Raw genomic sequence first — 15,572 nt, 5'->3', positions numbered from 1 at the left:
CTATTCATATAATTTATACTTACGTATATTTTTATACATAGAATTTATTAAATGATTTCTATGATCTATTCCTTGAGTTGATGGACACACCCCATACATTGCAAAGTTGTTTTTCTATATGTTTGTTGTAATGGGATTTTACCTGTAAAAGCAAGAAAATTATAGAAATCAACACTAGTTAATAATACCAAATTCTAACTTGATTGTGCTTGTTTGCTGTGAGTACTTTAAATTACACACTTGCACCTTTGTTACCTGTGCTACTAACTATGATTTTATTTTCCAATATCCTTTTTAAAAGCCAATAGCTAAGTGACAGTTTTTCAGTACGTTTTCAGTACATTTGCCTTTTATATATGTTTTCCATTGATATCATAGCTTTCTTTGTTGCAGTAGAAATTAAAGTTATTACCCAGATATATTTTGCAGAAGTGACAGTTAAATAACAAGTATTTATGAAGTATGCACAATGTGCCCACTATTGCACTAGGTGCTATCAAGCTACAAATTAATCATGTAGTATACAGTGCCCTCAGAGACAGTTGCCTGTGGAATTTGCTGGTAAGACTTGTTAAGATGGCATAGAATGCAAGCATTAGTGCTTGTACAATAGGTGATAGTTGCTTTGCAAACTCTTGATCATTCTACAAGACAGCTCCTGCAGGAAGCATTTCCCCAAACTTGCAGGTGGATTAACTGTCTCTCAGGGCTTTTACAGCACGGTGATTGTGCTTCTGTATCATGCTTTTGTTGCAGTATTAAGAATAGCTTGATAGTTTTACTTATTCTCTAGTAAACTATAAGCTAGTGAGAGCAGGAAGCTTTTCTTGTTACCCATTATACCCCTGTCCTTAGTTTCTGCATTTGAATTTAATGACATGTGCATTTCAGAATGTGCATAGTTGAGTTAGAAACTCTACCTGGGGGCAGTGAAAGTGTTTTTAATATAGAGAAGTCACTAAGAAGCTTCATGAGAGAAGTAATATTTGGGATGCACTACAAGAAAAGGAGTGTATTATTAGTAACGGGTGCAAAAGTCTTTTGAGAGAAAGAAGAGGTAAGAATGAACATGGTGGGTGGAAGACATGGAAAAGAGAGTTTGATTAGGAAAAGGTTTGGATTTGGGAAGCGTTGGGACCTACAAGGTGGAGCCCAGCAGTAGCCCCAGTGCTGAGTGAACTACCTTCTACCTTGTAGTTTCCACACCCTATAGAGACCTAATAGGTTTCTCTGAGTAGGTGAATAATATAAAATCTTTACGTTGAAAAGATTAATCTTATAGTAGTGTAGTCCCATGGATGGGTCGGAAAAGGGAGGCATTGGAGTAAAATCCAGTTAGAAAGTTAAGTACTGTAGAGGTGACCTGAGACAAGGGCCTGAACTTGGAGTGGTGGTGGTAATGGGAATAGTTATGTGGGTAGGAAGGACTTGAAACTTGGTTCCTGAGTGATAGTGGGGGCCCAAGAGAGAAGGATAGTGAGGGTCCAGGAGAGGAGGATCAAGCCTACTGAATTGCGATTCTAGAGAATCTAGAGAAAGGCATTTCTGTGGGTGGAAGTCAGGAAGGACAATCAGTTTCAGTAAGGTAAATTTGACTTGGGACGTATGAGCAAGGTCCTACAGGGATAAATAAACTGAGTAGAAATACCAGTTTGAGAATATGAGACTCAGTAAGGTGAGAAGACAGGCATTGTCAGCATTCAGAAAAGAATGTAAAGAGATAAAAAAGGAGGATTCTCTAACAATGAATGGCCTGAGTGGTAGAGGGCAGGTAGTGGAGAGACAGCAGAAAGAGCTAGTCATTGAAAAGAGGAAACGATCAGAGAAGAGAAGGAGAATCAGGACAGTACAATATGGGGGACAAGGAGAAGACTCCGCAGTAGAAATGACATGCACTGCCAGACGTTAGGAAGCAGTCAGGGAGGAGAAGCCCTTTAAAAACAACTGTCACAATTTATTAAATAAATTAAATGAAATTAAATAATTTCAGTTCCTGCAGGAGTTTGGACGACACGTCCAGGTAGTTCTGCACCTCGTTTATTGTGAAGGAAATGAGAATAGGCTTGAATTGTTAGCTTTACCTTAGCTTATCCTAAAATTTTATGATATCTCAGGATACAGAGACTGAAAATGTCCTTAAAGTAAAAATATCCCCAAGTAAGATTTGTCACAGTTAATTATTGTTTCAGGTTCATTAACTCTATGCCGTGTGTTTTGATTCTCTAGCATACATAGAATGTTAAAGAAAATTAAGGGAAGAGACATGACACCTATTAACTCGTTAACTCTTTGTAGGTCATATTGATTTTGCCCAGTTCCAGGTACTCATTTGACTTTTAGTCTTGCAGAACATCAGATTTGCCACAGGCAGGTTAAACAGCAGTGGATCAACTTAATAAACTGGACTGGTACCAGATTTTTGCATGCTCTTCATAGGAAATGGTTTTTCTTGTTGTCTACACCTTCATTTTGCTTTCCCAGAGTTTTGTAATATCTAATTCTAGTGCCTCAGGGCTATGGTTTTTATGTGTGAATCTCCTTGGTAGAATTGATGGTGCAAGCAGGTACAGGACAAGAATTGAAACGCTTCTGGTGGTTTGTGGTGGTGGTTTTGTTGTCTGGTGTATAATCATAAAATACTAAAAGAACATTTGTGTTTTAAATCTTATGGGTCATACAGAAAAATCTAATGGAGAAAACAAACGTTTTGATTGCTAAGCTATCAATTTGCTTACCAAAATTTTACAATGTCTTAACCATGTTTTATTTTGTCATTAACACTTTTTACTTAGAACCCATGCTGATTCTGCAAAGTCCACCTCGTCTGAAACAGACTGCAATGATAACGTCCCTCCTCATAAAAATCCTGCCTCCTCCCAGAGCAAACATGGAGTGAATGGCTTCTTTCAGCAGCAAGTGATGTATGACTCTCTTCCCTCACGTGCTACATCTGTCTCTGTAGACTCCAGCCTTTATAAGCTGCCCAGGAGTTATTCCCATGATGTTTTGCCAAAGGAGTCTCCATCAAGTACCGAAGCTGATGGAGAACTCTATGTTTTTAACACCCCTTCTGGGACATCAAGCGTAGAGACTCAAATGAGGCACATATCTGTTAGTTATGACATTCCTCCAACACCTGGTAATACTTACCAGATTCCACGAACATTTCCAGAAGGAACCTTGGGACAGACATCAAAGCTCGATGCTCTTCCAGATATTCCCCCGCCTCGGCCACCAAAACCCCATCCAACTCATGACCGTTCTCCTGTAGAAACATGTAGTATCCCACATGGAGCCTTAGACACTGACAGCAGTTACTGCATTCCTACAGCAGGAATGCCACCATCACGAAGCAACACCATCTCCACCGTGGATTTGAACAAGTTACGAAAAGGTCAGCATCTGTCTGCTTCTAGTCTATTAGAGCCTAGGGATGGGGTAATTGTTGTGATACTGAACAGAAGCCCTTTTTCCTTTACCTCTGCAGTTGGCTACTCATGTTGCCAAGATATTAGAGATTTAGTAGGTCCCTGGCAAGGTGTGCGTGCATGCGTATGTAAGTGTGTGCATGTGTTTTTGTGTGGCTGTATGTGTGCATTTGTGTATGTGTGAGTGCAAGCTCTGTTGGAAGGGAGAGAGTAGAGTTTCTCATTCCTGAAGATTATGGGCTTTGTAATGCCTTCCTGCCTCAGGAAAAATGTACCTCTCTCCCACTTTCTATGAATCCTGGGTGGAATGGACAGAGGAGCAGGAAATGGACCAGCCACAAAGCCCCTCCTTAGTCATACCCTTTCCTGTATTTGTGTGCCATTACGGCCACTTCTGTGTCACATCTGTTGGGCTCTGTTTCCTTCCTTCCTACATAAGCAGTTTCTGTGTTGTGTCTAACAGGTGATAATTCTGTTCCAATCAAGCCATTATTCTCTGTGCTTACTTGCTTATTTTTAAAGCTTTGAATCTTTTCGCTTATCACTAGTCACTCCAGTTATTGCTAATGGGTTTACTTTTCTTATGCTGTCTCTTAGAGCCTACAATCAAAAGTTAACAACCTCAAGAGAGGGGAAGAATGTGGGTTATTTTTTAAAATTCTTAAAGTCCTAAATACAGAAAGCCACAATTGTTAACGTACATGTTCTAAAAAACCCTGTGTTAAAAGGCCTGTGTTTTGTTGTAGTTTTCTGGCTTATAGTCCAGAGGATTGTTTGTTTTTTCCCCGTACTAGAGATTTAACCCAGGGCTTTGGGTGTGCTAGACAAGCACTGAGCCACTGAGCTACATCCCTAGCTTTTCTTAGTATCTTAAAGAAGATACAGATTTAATGTAATTTTAAAAATATTTTAAAACTTATTTAAAAGTTAATATCAGTAACTTATTTAACCATTTAACATCAATTTCTTAGTCCCTTCTTAAAGTGATCTGATTTTTAGTTAATGTGACATAAGTTAAATCCATGCTATTGCAGAGAGAGAGAGAGAGACAGACAGACAGACAGACAAGAGAGAGACAGAGAAAGACAGAGACAGAGAGGGAGACAGAAGGGGGGAGAGAGGGAGAGAGAGAGAGAGAATCAGAAGCACTGTTTTTCATTTTTATCTGTATATTTATACCCTGAATTATCACAGACCTAAAAATTTACTTTCTTCCATAATTGCTATTGGCTAGCATAGGAGTGTGTACCTGCATTTCCTAGTGGTTCTGTGTGCCAAGTCCAGGTACTACCATTCCGTGGTCATTCTTTTACTAGTCAGTGTGTGCATTCATGCAATTATGTGTGTAAAGAGACGAGAACAGGTCATTCCTGATAACCCTGAGACCCTGCAAAGATGGAAAGAAATGCTGATAGTTTGTTCTTCATTCTAGATGCTGGCTCCCAAGACTGCTATGATATTCCACGAACATTTCCAAGTGATAGATCTAGTTCGCTTGAAGGCTTCCATAACCACTTTGTAAGTATATCTGACCTTGGCATTGCTGAGAGTATTTCTTTGCCAAACTTTTGTGCTTATGAGCTTGAGATCAAATGAAGTCATGAAATGAAAGTACTTCCAGGTCCATAGGAATGAATGTGAGAATCGTATTTTCCCGGTTGACAGTAGTTTTTGTGTATTAAGAGAAATGTATGTGTGTTTTAGAAAATCAAAAATGTGTTGACAGTGGGAAGTGTCTCAAGTGAAGAACTAGATGAAAACTACGTCCCAATGAATCCCAACTCACCACCACGACAACATTCCAGCAGTTTCACGGAACCAATTCAGGAAGCAAATTACGTGCCAATGACTCCAGGAACATTTGATTTCTCTTCATTTGGAATGCAAGTTCCTCCCCCTGCTCATATGGGCTTCAGGTCTAGCCCAAAGACCCCTCCCAGAAGGCCAGTTCCTGTTGCAGACTGTGAACCGCCCCCCGTGGATAGGAACCTCAAGCCAGACCGAAAAGGTAAGGAGGGCATAGCAAAGAAACAACTGGAGAGTGTGCAAAGGCACATTTGCATTTACCTGTCACTGAACAGAAAACGGATTGCAGACTAGAAATGCCAACATATTTCCTGTTGCTTTGGTCATCACTTTAAGATAGTAGTCCTGCTATTTATAGCTTTAAAAAGATGACATGTTGATGCCCAGGTGAGATTTATAAATCTCCTGTCTCTAAAATAAAGGTTGCAAAGTAAAACACCCACAAGGATGAGCAGGCGACAGGGAAAATTAGCAGGAACGGAACACGCACGTTGTCTAAGTGGAGTAAGTCACTCCTGCGCTGTGGTAATCTTTGTTGATTTGGAAAGAATTGTCAGCTCACATAGTCAGATGAGTGAGAAATACATACAGGATTTTATAGGTATTATCTCTTGATTTTTAGAATTCTATCAACTCTTTCCTGTTTATAAAAACACTGCAGACCCTGCAGGTACTGGTATTTCTGCAAACTGGATATGGCCTTCCTTGGCTGTTTTGTAACTTTGTTTCCAGACTCTGTGTTATCAAAGCATGTATAAAATTATTAATGTACTGGACGTAATTATGTAAAAGTAATGAGAATGTTTTCCATTTATTTTCTGTTTATTTGTATAACAACTGTTTCAAAAAAATATTTTGCCTTGCCCGAGGAATGAATGAATAATGCTTATTAATCTGTTGTGACATCATGGATTTCCTACATAGCATTGTATTATAAAGGAGCGTGGTTTGTTAAGAACTTTCTGTAAAAGAACTTTTCAGACAAGTTGGGAAATAACAAGGTTTTAGAATTTGGGTTTAAGGCATCTAAATAGAGACAACTGCTATTAGTGTAGGTTAATCTTGATGGCCAAGTAAGTGAGTGGGACAGTTCTGCCTCACTGTAAGGGATTTCAGCGTGTTTGGAAAGTCTCATGTGTTATATGCAACTTACTAAGAATATGTAGTGTTCGTGTATACTTCTCATTTAGTGCAGGCTTAGATCATTAACACTGATTCTGAGTGCTAAGTTCCAGTTGTTGGAGACAGAGACTGAGACTCAGCCTATCTTAAGAAGAAGGTTTTGGTTTGGTTTTTTAGTACGTCAGGATGAACCTGTGTTGAAACAACAGCTTAATCAGAAACTGAGGCTGTGGGACTCATACCACGTCCTGTGCTCCCTGTCTCCCTCCCTGTCTCTCTGCTTTTGTCTGATGGGAAGCCTTTGCTTCACCTCATTTCTGTTTCCTTCTGCTTTGTATCCTCTAAGTGGCTTTTTGCTTGCTGAACACTTTATCCTACAGCGCCCTCTGTAGTCTTCACTCAGCCTCTTGGCTTCTTCCTACAAACCCTTGCAGCTTCCCTGCCAACTGGTAATCTGCTCATTCATTATTTATTGGGTCAGCTTGGCTTGCTTAAAGACTGTTTGATTGGACTCATTCATCTTTCTGCCCAGGTCACGTGATGGGTCGTAGGGTCACATGTCCACTTTTGCTCCCACAACTATGAAGAGATGAGTGTCACACCTGAGCCACCTAGAGTTTCCCAGCTACAGGGATGCCACCCGCAGGAGTAAAGGGTGTGAGCTCACAGGTGTCTTTCTTTTATGTTTTCTTTACTTCTCTTTGTCTTCATTTAGCTCTAACGCTAGTTTAAACATCATTAGTCACTTTCTTCTTAGCGTACTATTACACATTGTATCTGGATGTGTACAAATTTATAATTGGTTTACAGATCACCAAAGGATAGAGATACAAGTGGCATGAATTCTGAAATACTGAAAAATAATTTTTAAAATGTTAAATGGCACTTTCCTTATTTTTCTGTATTGTGTGCATGTTAGCAGCAGATCTGTGTTATTTTCTCCATTTTTTAATCCCAGTTTTGTATCTTGAGGACTTATATAAAGGCGAGACAGCACAGTCTGAAAAAGGACAGGAGCCTTTTTGTGTGTGCAGCTCAGGAACCCACATTATCATCTGTTATTTTATGCATATATCATATACTACAGCTCATAAATATCACATTATAGATAATTACACTTCTGTGTCAATACAGAAAAAATACCATGTATTTAGTATATAAGGAATTAATTGTCCTAGTTCTTCAAAACAACCTGAAGTGACTTTACAGTAGAATAGATCAGTGTAGGTTCTTGGTCATTTGGAGATTATGTTCAGTCGTATAAAAATTAAGCTAACTGGTGGGGAAAGTGGGCTGAGAGAATAGTTCAGTGGTAGAGTACTTGTCTAGCATAATAAGGCTCTGGGTTTAATCCCCAGCATGACATACATACCTGTATATAGACATGCACACACACACACACACACACACACACACACACACACACACACACATCAACTGAATTAGACACAAACTGAAGTGAGAAAGAGGACCGAGAATGAAATACCCATTAGTTGTTGGCAAAATAAAAAACGATCCAGGCAAAATTATAAAGAGGTTACTAAAACCATGACCATAGTACATATTGTAAAAAAGGATTTGGCATTTTTTTTTTTGTCAAGTCACTTTGAAAAGTTGCAACTAACTGTTCAGAGAAACATACATTAAAGCCCAGGTTCACACCTCAAACTGTAAAAAATGTCTTGTCATGGAATTCTTTTCATTATTCCTAACAGCAGATAAATATTTTAATTTCAAGTTCTGTGACATCAGATGATAACTTAATCTGTTATTTTAATATCTCTTATGAACTTCAAAATTTATCTTACGAAATTCATGTGAATTTCAAAATCCTGTGAAATATAGCTTGGTTAGTTTCAGAACCTCTTGTAACTAGTTCAAAACCAAAGGTAACTGGTAGAAGGGTCTATAACAAACAAGTGACATTCTAGGTCTGTTTGTCCCTCCAGTTTTAGATATCAGCTGCTGTTGACTGCAGTAAAGTGAATGTTTCATGTATTTGGTTATTTTTTTTTTTCAAATACTTCGAGTAATCAAAGCTGCAGAAACACATAGATGCTCTGAATGCTGACACCTAATCGGGGGCCTTTTTGCCTGCCACCGGCTTGTGGTAGCTATATTTTCACCATCCTAGTTCTGTCACTGTTGTAGTAGTTTTGAACCAGACTTTGCTTATACTAATAGAAGAACATTTTAAGCATAGTGTGACATACTTAAAAAGCAGATAAGTCGCTAGAAATGCGGGACAGGTTATGTTTTGACTACTTCAATTCAAAGTTTTGTATTTCTAATGGAAAGGTTATTTTATAAAATTTCAGAAATTTCAGTAAGATACCTGTGTCTTCTCTGAAAGTGTTGTACATACCTACCATGTGTAATTGCTGAGCTTACCTAAACCCTACTACCCCCAACCTGTCTTCTAATGTGATGTAGCTGCTATATGAACCCCAGATTTTCTTTCTGTGCCTCATTTTGTTTGATTTTGTCCATTCATGCCTTTCTGTAATACTTGTGAAACTTTGTTTTTGTGCTGGTTTTAAAAGGCAGTACAAGGTATCTGTTTTTACCCTAGTTTGGTTAAAGTATGTTCAGATCTGAGTCTTTATTGTCAACACACAGAAGACCAATCCTAGTGTGTTTCTTCCTTAGATGAGTCTTTTTTTAGGTATAGTGATATATTTACTCTAAACATTTTTTTTTTAAGAGACCCTTCCCATAGGCATATTTGAATGCAATTAAAAATTACCATGATTTCTTGAAAATCCCATCTGCACAATAATATATGTTTGGAAGGTGAATGAATGATACAAATAAATACATCTAGATTTGGAAGAGCAGGTGTTAAAATTCATATCTAAAATCCAGTTTTGGATTAAAATTGTCACACAGGCGCATTTTTATAGCATAGCCTTATTAATAAGTGGGTTTTTCCCTAAGTATTCTTGACATTCAGGTAAGATTAACACTATTTTGTTAATATATTCCTCTTTATACAGTGAAACCATTACAACAAATATAAGCATATTTTAGTACTCTTGCTTAATTGTGGAATTAGTGGAAGACAATTTTTAAAGCTACGTTTCTTTCTTGATTTGGGTTATGCCCACTAGAAATAATAGCATTATCTATAAAACTTACAGAAGAGTAGATAATGTCAGTGAATTAAATCTATAATACTACAGAAAATAAAATTTCCATGGTGAGTTGAATTTATGTAAGCATTATAAATTAGCATAGATGGACTTTTCAAAAAAACAAAAAAAGATTGCATCTGCTTAGTTGAAACATGAGCTTCATGTGACTGTGTTGGCCATATTCGAGATGACCGACTCTTTTTTTCTTTTTTTTTTTTTTTTTGTCTTTTTCGTTTTTATCGGTACCAGGGATCGAACTCACGACGGCCTGCTTGCAAGGCAGGCGCTTATGCCGCTGAGCTAAATCCCCAGCCCCTGAGATGACCGACTCTTGAAAAACATCTAGTTGCTCCTTTTTTCCTTCAGCCCCTAGAATTGAAGGCAAGAGAGGGGAGGACAGACAAAAATATATGAGATTAAATCCCAGCTCCAAGAGAAAGGCCGTTAGTTCATTAGCATTCATTCATCACAGATTTAAGTGCTCCCAGTGAACAGGGCACACCCTTCGGCAGGTATTATGTCTCCCAACTCAAGCAGAGGAGGTAGGAAAATAAACACATTATCATAATTACCAAGGAAGGGGCTGGGTTGAAGTAAGCTTTTGGCACTCTAAGGAAAGCTCCCCCGAGCAAAGTTTGTGAGCACATCAGAGGCAATTAAGAGATGTTAGAGGAAGGCAGGGTGATGCTGGAGCTTCTTAGAAAAACAGCATCTGAAGATGCTTTCACAGAGGAGAGAGATGAGACTCATTCACAGTCCTGGGTGGGTGGGTAAGTGGCCTAAGGAAGGAAGGGAAAGAAAAAGGGAAGAAGGAATGTCAAATGCCTTGCAGGTGCCTGGTCCCAAGGGGGTTATAATCCATGCTTGTGAGGTTGGATTTTATTCTGAGTGTACCATTAAAGGATTTTATGCAGACAGGTTACGTAATCAGGTTGGCTCTGGAATGCTCCGTTGGTTTAATAATACAATAGAGAAAAAGAATTGTATTCTGTAACGTACAGTATTATAAAGATCCTCCCTTCTGCTTCATTTCTCTTAGAAAGTGCTTGCCCAGTTTGCCAAATGCAGGCTTCTTGAAGTTTTGCTTTGGGATAGAATCAAATGGAAAAAAGATAAAAATCCCTTTTCTGGCTCCTTCAACTTCAGGGGCTTACAGTGACTTAGAAAAACAAGAGGTACACATTTAGAGAGGAAGAAGAAAGAAATACAGGCAGACACCAGACACACAAATTGTTGTACTAAATCCAAGAGCACTTGCATTGGGCTGCCCCCATCTTTGGCCTGCGTGAGGGGCGGGGCTATACTATAACTGCTTCCTGAACTTTGAAAAAGAAAGTACTCATGAGTTTGCAAGGCTGTTTTCTCTATTATACATGGAGTCACTTCCTTGAAATAAAAGGAATGGCTTCGGACAGTTGTATTAAGTCTTAAGAGTGAAACTGCTTTCCTGCATGAGAAGCCAAAAGGTTTGAGAGCAGAGCTGGGAGTCTTGAAGGTCACTCTGTAACTACTCTGCTTCAAAACAGCCAATGTTTTCTAGATAACAGAGTTTTTATTTTTATGTCATTAAAGTAGGCTATCATGATGAGATTACAGAGCAATAGAGCATAAAAATGTTAGACCAATACTTCAAAAAGCTTCTTTAAAAACAAAGAATGTATTTCTTTTGGTGCCATTCATAACATCACTCCCTTCCATAGAATGTGAACATACAAATCATCTAATTTCTGTTGGCATTAATTTCCATATTTTAAAATGTAAAATTAGATAATCTCAAATGAGAATACTCTGAGTTTTAAAATTCTATAACTCTGTGGTTTATAGGGAAAGAATATAAATTGATGATGCAAACAGAACTATTACCAAATTAATACCTGTGTTGTTTTACAAATGGTCATAACATCAAAGTACAAATTAATTTATGCTCTTTGATCAGTAGGGACCACTTCACTTTTATGCTTTTTATTATAAAATGTACTAACGTGTTTAATTAAAATTTATCAAATGAATAAAAATACCTTCAGCCTTTAGAGAAATATGGTAAAAGAAAAACCTAAAGTATTAAAATATTTTCAATTTGCAGGGTGAAAATTTGGCAAAACCACAATAGTTTTAGCTTAAACACAGTCACATATTTGAGTTTTTTCTTTGTTGTTTCAAAATAAAATGCAAAGTATCAAGTTTTTTTATTAAATACTGACTAAATACTTGTCTGAAGCTATAAAGAATGTGAAAGTTTTTTTCTTAAACTTTTTAATATTTCAAATCATTGAACCTAGATTGATTTGAACCAGTCGTACACAGAACCTAAGTTATGGTGCTAGGTAGAGAGAATAATACTAAGTTTAGAGAAAGATACATTCGCTTCCTTAGAAGACATTCCTCTTTAGTAGAAACAAACCATTACATTTTCTTACAAAATGAAATTAAGATAAGGAATGTAAGAGAGAAAGCAGAATCTGAAATAACTCAGGTAACTGGATATACAAGAAACTCGAGGGTTTGGAATGGGTCAAAGAAGTCAGGTTTTTTGGTTGTTTTTTTTTTTTTTTTGTCTTTTTTTTGTCTTTTTCATTTTTATTGGTACCAGGAATTGAACTCACGACCGCCTGCTTGCAAGGCAGGTGCTTATGCTGCTGAGCTAAATCCCCAGCCCCAAAGAAGTCAGTTTTGAGCATGTAGATTGAAAGCCGGAAGAACATTCATAGGGATGTTTGTAAACTACTAAAAATCTAGGTTAGAAGTTTGCAGGAAAGATCTGGACTCCAAATTACGTCCAGAGATTGACAGTCCGCCTAAAGGTGAAGCACAGTTACAAATTTCACCCCTACTCAGTGCTATTGCTACATAAGCGGCTTTCTTTGTTCACGCCTAGTTTGGAGAAACTCAGGTAGGTTGCAAAGGTTGATTGAGGCCCAGATAAATCACTCTTGACTCATCTGTGAGATCACTGTATTACGTTCATATTACTGAGCTTAGCTCATTTTTATGTTTGCTTTAGTGTTATTATCTATTTTCAGTTTTCTTCTACAGTCTGAAAACCACTGAAATTATTAACACACAAATAGCAGAGGTGGAGATAGGGCTGCGAAGTGTCATCTTAAAGTTAGACTTCCCCCTTTCTCTCATGAGTCATAATGGAGATGGTGCTATTTGATATTTAATGTGGTATTCTTTGTGTGTGTGTGTCTGTGTGTTTGAGACAGGGTCTCTCTATGTGGTTCAGGGTGGCCTTGAACTCACTTATGTAGGTCAGGCTGGCCTTGAACTTGAAGTAATCCTTCCGCCTCACCTCCTGAGTGCTGAGATTATAGATGCACGCCCAGCCTTGGTTATAACGTTCATTTCTGTTTACAATATAAATGCCAAATTGAGTTAGGAAGGGCATAGTGAGATAAAGCTAACAAAATACCTCAGTGCCACAGTACATACGAGTCAGTGCGATATTCCTCTATTGTGGCTTTTGCTTAGAACATCAACTATGATTTTAATGCTGCAAAAAACACATGTAAATTTCATAAGTAAATGTGTTTTTAAAAATGCTACCTAATGTATCATATCTTTATATATAAGAAAACCAAGGGGTACCCTGAAAAAGGAGCATGTTTATAGTGCTCTGGAAAAAGGATAGAGGAGACAAAACGGAAGTCAAGTGAAAAGCTCACTAGTCTCATGAATCTGCATTTGCCTGTGTGTCCCTGGGTCATGTGATGTCTTTGAAAATTCCTCCTTGTGAGAATGCACTTATACTCTACACTAGCATTCCTTGTCCCCATCAAGATACACTAGTTGTGAAAGTAAGATGGCCTTTCAGAGGCATATGATGATTTTATATATCTATTTAACATTTAAGGTTTTAAAGACGAGCCTGGCATGTTGGCAGGTACCCATAGTCCCAGCCACTTTGGAGGCTGGAGCAGGAAAAATGCAGGTTCAAGGCCCACCTGGACAGCTTGTGAGACCTTGTCTCAAGTGAAAAGGATTAGTTCAGTGGTGTAAAGGATGCTAATTCTGGCATCACCAGTCTCCATGTTGTGTGACTCTGATCTGGTCCCCACTGCTGAGTGGTAACATGAAAATCTATTTTAATCATACTTTCCTACAAGATTTTTTTGAAAGTTAAATGAGTCTTTAGTGTACCTAGTACCGAAGGAACCCTCAGTTAAGTGATCATTACTAGTGCTTGAATATAATGGTATTTAGTTCTCTAGGCAATCTTACATTTGGGTTGTAACTTGGAAAATGGGAAGACTCATTGCTTAATAAAGCAGTGATAGATACTGATATGAAAGAATTTCAGAAGGACCAAAAATTTAAAGTTGTGCATGAGAAATAGAGAAGACAGTGGTTAGGGACAGGAGAATCCAATTCAGGAGAAGGACATGATTTTAAAATATCTGGATCATATGCTAGTGACACCTTCCACATTCCCCATGATTTCCCCAAATTAACTGCTGTGAATTCCGTGTCATTTGTAAGTTTATTTGGTATCTTGGAGCGTAGTTCATTGAATAAGACTTGAAAGCTACTGGGTACCACGTCAAGCTCTTCTCACCTAACAGGCCATCAGTCCCTCTTCCCATTTCTTCTCTGTCCTTTTCAGTCTGAAGATCATTCTCCTAAGTGGAGAAGATTTAAAATGACAGGCATAGAGTTTCTGTTTTTATCTGTTGAGATTGTTTTCTCTTCCTTCACAAAGAGTAGGTTTGTTCCTGCCTTGTTTTTCTTTCTCTAAAAACAGGTTTTTAAAAGAGTCTCCTTGTTGTTGAGTAAGCCTGTGATCGTTCTGGACTGCAGCCAGCAGGCCAGTATTCAGACAGGCTTGGGTAACTTTCTTCCTGACCTCAGTTACCTGCCTCTGTTCCCTTTTACTGTTCATATCTTAAAAGTTCTTTTTCAGTCCCATATTGACAGACCATTAGTGTTTTAAGGTCAAATAAAAGTGGTCGAAGCTGTGACCTTTGTAGCCCTGAGGGTTTATGCCTAAGGATTTAGAAAATGGTACACTGTTGATGTTGGAGGTAGAAATGTGGCATTGGTTTGGAGTAGGAATGATCAATTCAGATTGAAAGAATTGGGAGGACAATTGGAAATGACCTGCGAGGTAGTTGAAACATGGAATTAAAGAAAATGGGAGGCTGGGCGTGGTGGGACATACCTGTAATGCTAGTAGTTCTGAAGGCTGAGGCAGGAGGATGGCTGGTTCAACCCCAGCGTGGGCAATTTAGAGACTTAGTGAACCCTGTGTCAAAATTTTTAAGAAAAGTGGGGACTAGTGCAAAGGTCCTAAGTTCAACAGCCAAAAAAGAAAAGGAAAGAAAAAAATGCAAGAAACCATAATTAGGTAGATATAGCAATTGTTCTATTTAATTAACCAAAAACTTAGATGCTGTGCAAATATACAGTCACCTTCAGAATACAGTGAAAAAAAAAAATCAGAAGAAAGCTAAAGTACTAAGGAAAATGAATGCTTGTGAAAAAGAGGAGAGTGAACTACAGCCCCCTGAGTAAACACCAACAAACCAAAGTAATCCTAAAAGCATTTTGTTGTTGTTATTAGATATTGCATCATCCTTGGCCAACTATCTGTCTCATTCAATTAGATGTAGTGCCCTGGGGTGATAGCGTTACTAAGCACCAACAGATGGGGGTCAACCCATATTTTAGATGGGTTTTCAGAAGTATTGTAAACAGCAGTTGTTACATGACAGAAAATGATGATAATTGAGGTTATGTTCTTAAATACTTAACTGGAAGGTTAGATGATGAGTAGTAGCAGAATATAAATACCTAATTCTTGCCGGATGAAGCCACTGAATGCCTGTGAATGTTGGTCTTGGTTTTGGTTTTATAGTAGCCAATGTTATGGTGGCCACCTGCTTTTCCTTCCACAAGAGCTTGGATCAGAAGGTACAGGAATAGCCAGATTTCTGTTTGAAAAACATCTCTACCAAATTAGAAAAGTAACACAGGAAGCAGGCCTTCGTGCCTTCTCATGAGAAAGATGGAAGTGAAATTGGACAGAGCAATTTTATAATTTTCCTAAACATGTTAGAAGAAAAACTAACATGGCACGCTTTTC

The 15,572-nt window shown here is 38.1% G+C and overlaps 1 protein-coding gene across 7 annotated transcripts in view; it reads left to right on the top strand.

Moving 5' to 3' along the window:
- The window catches only part of Gab1 (GRB2 associated binding protein 1), a 118,630-nt gene that overhangs the window by 88,989 nt on the left and 14,069 nt on the right, over window positions 1-15,572 (top strand). For all 7 annotated transcript variants that reach the window (XM_013160337.2, XM_013160338.2, XM_003476849.4 and 4 more), the window contains 3 exons: window positions 2,793-3,394; window positions 4,861-4,946; window positions 5,133-5,436. In XM_013160337.2, coding sequence (XP_013015791.1) covers window positions 2,793-3,394; window positions 4,861-4,946; window positions 5,133-5,436 — 992 coding nt within the window. The remainder of the gene's footprint in view (window positions 1-2,792; window positions 3,395-4,860; window positions 4,947-5,132; window positions 5,437-15,572) is intronic.

Source organism: Cavia porcellus, unplaced genomic scaffold (genome assembly GCF_034190915.1).
Source record: "Cavia porcellus strain 051 isolate PalLab524CR breed Dunkin Hartley unplaced genomic scaffold, mCavPor4.1 scaffold_14, whole genome shotgun sequence".
Classification (NCBI taxonomy): domain Eukaryota; kingdom Metazoa; phylum Chordata; class Mammalia; order Rodentia; family Caviidae; genus Cavia; species Cavia porcellus.
Note: the sequence above shows the minus strand (reverse complement) of the source record. Positions and strands in the feature narration are given on the sequence as shown.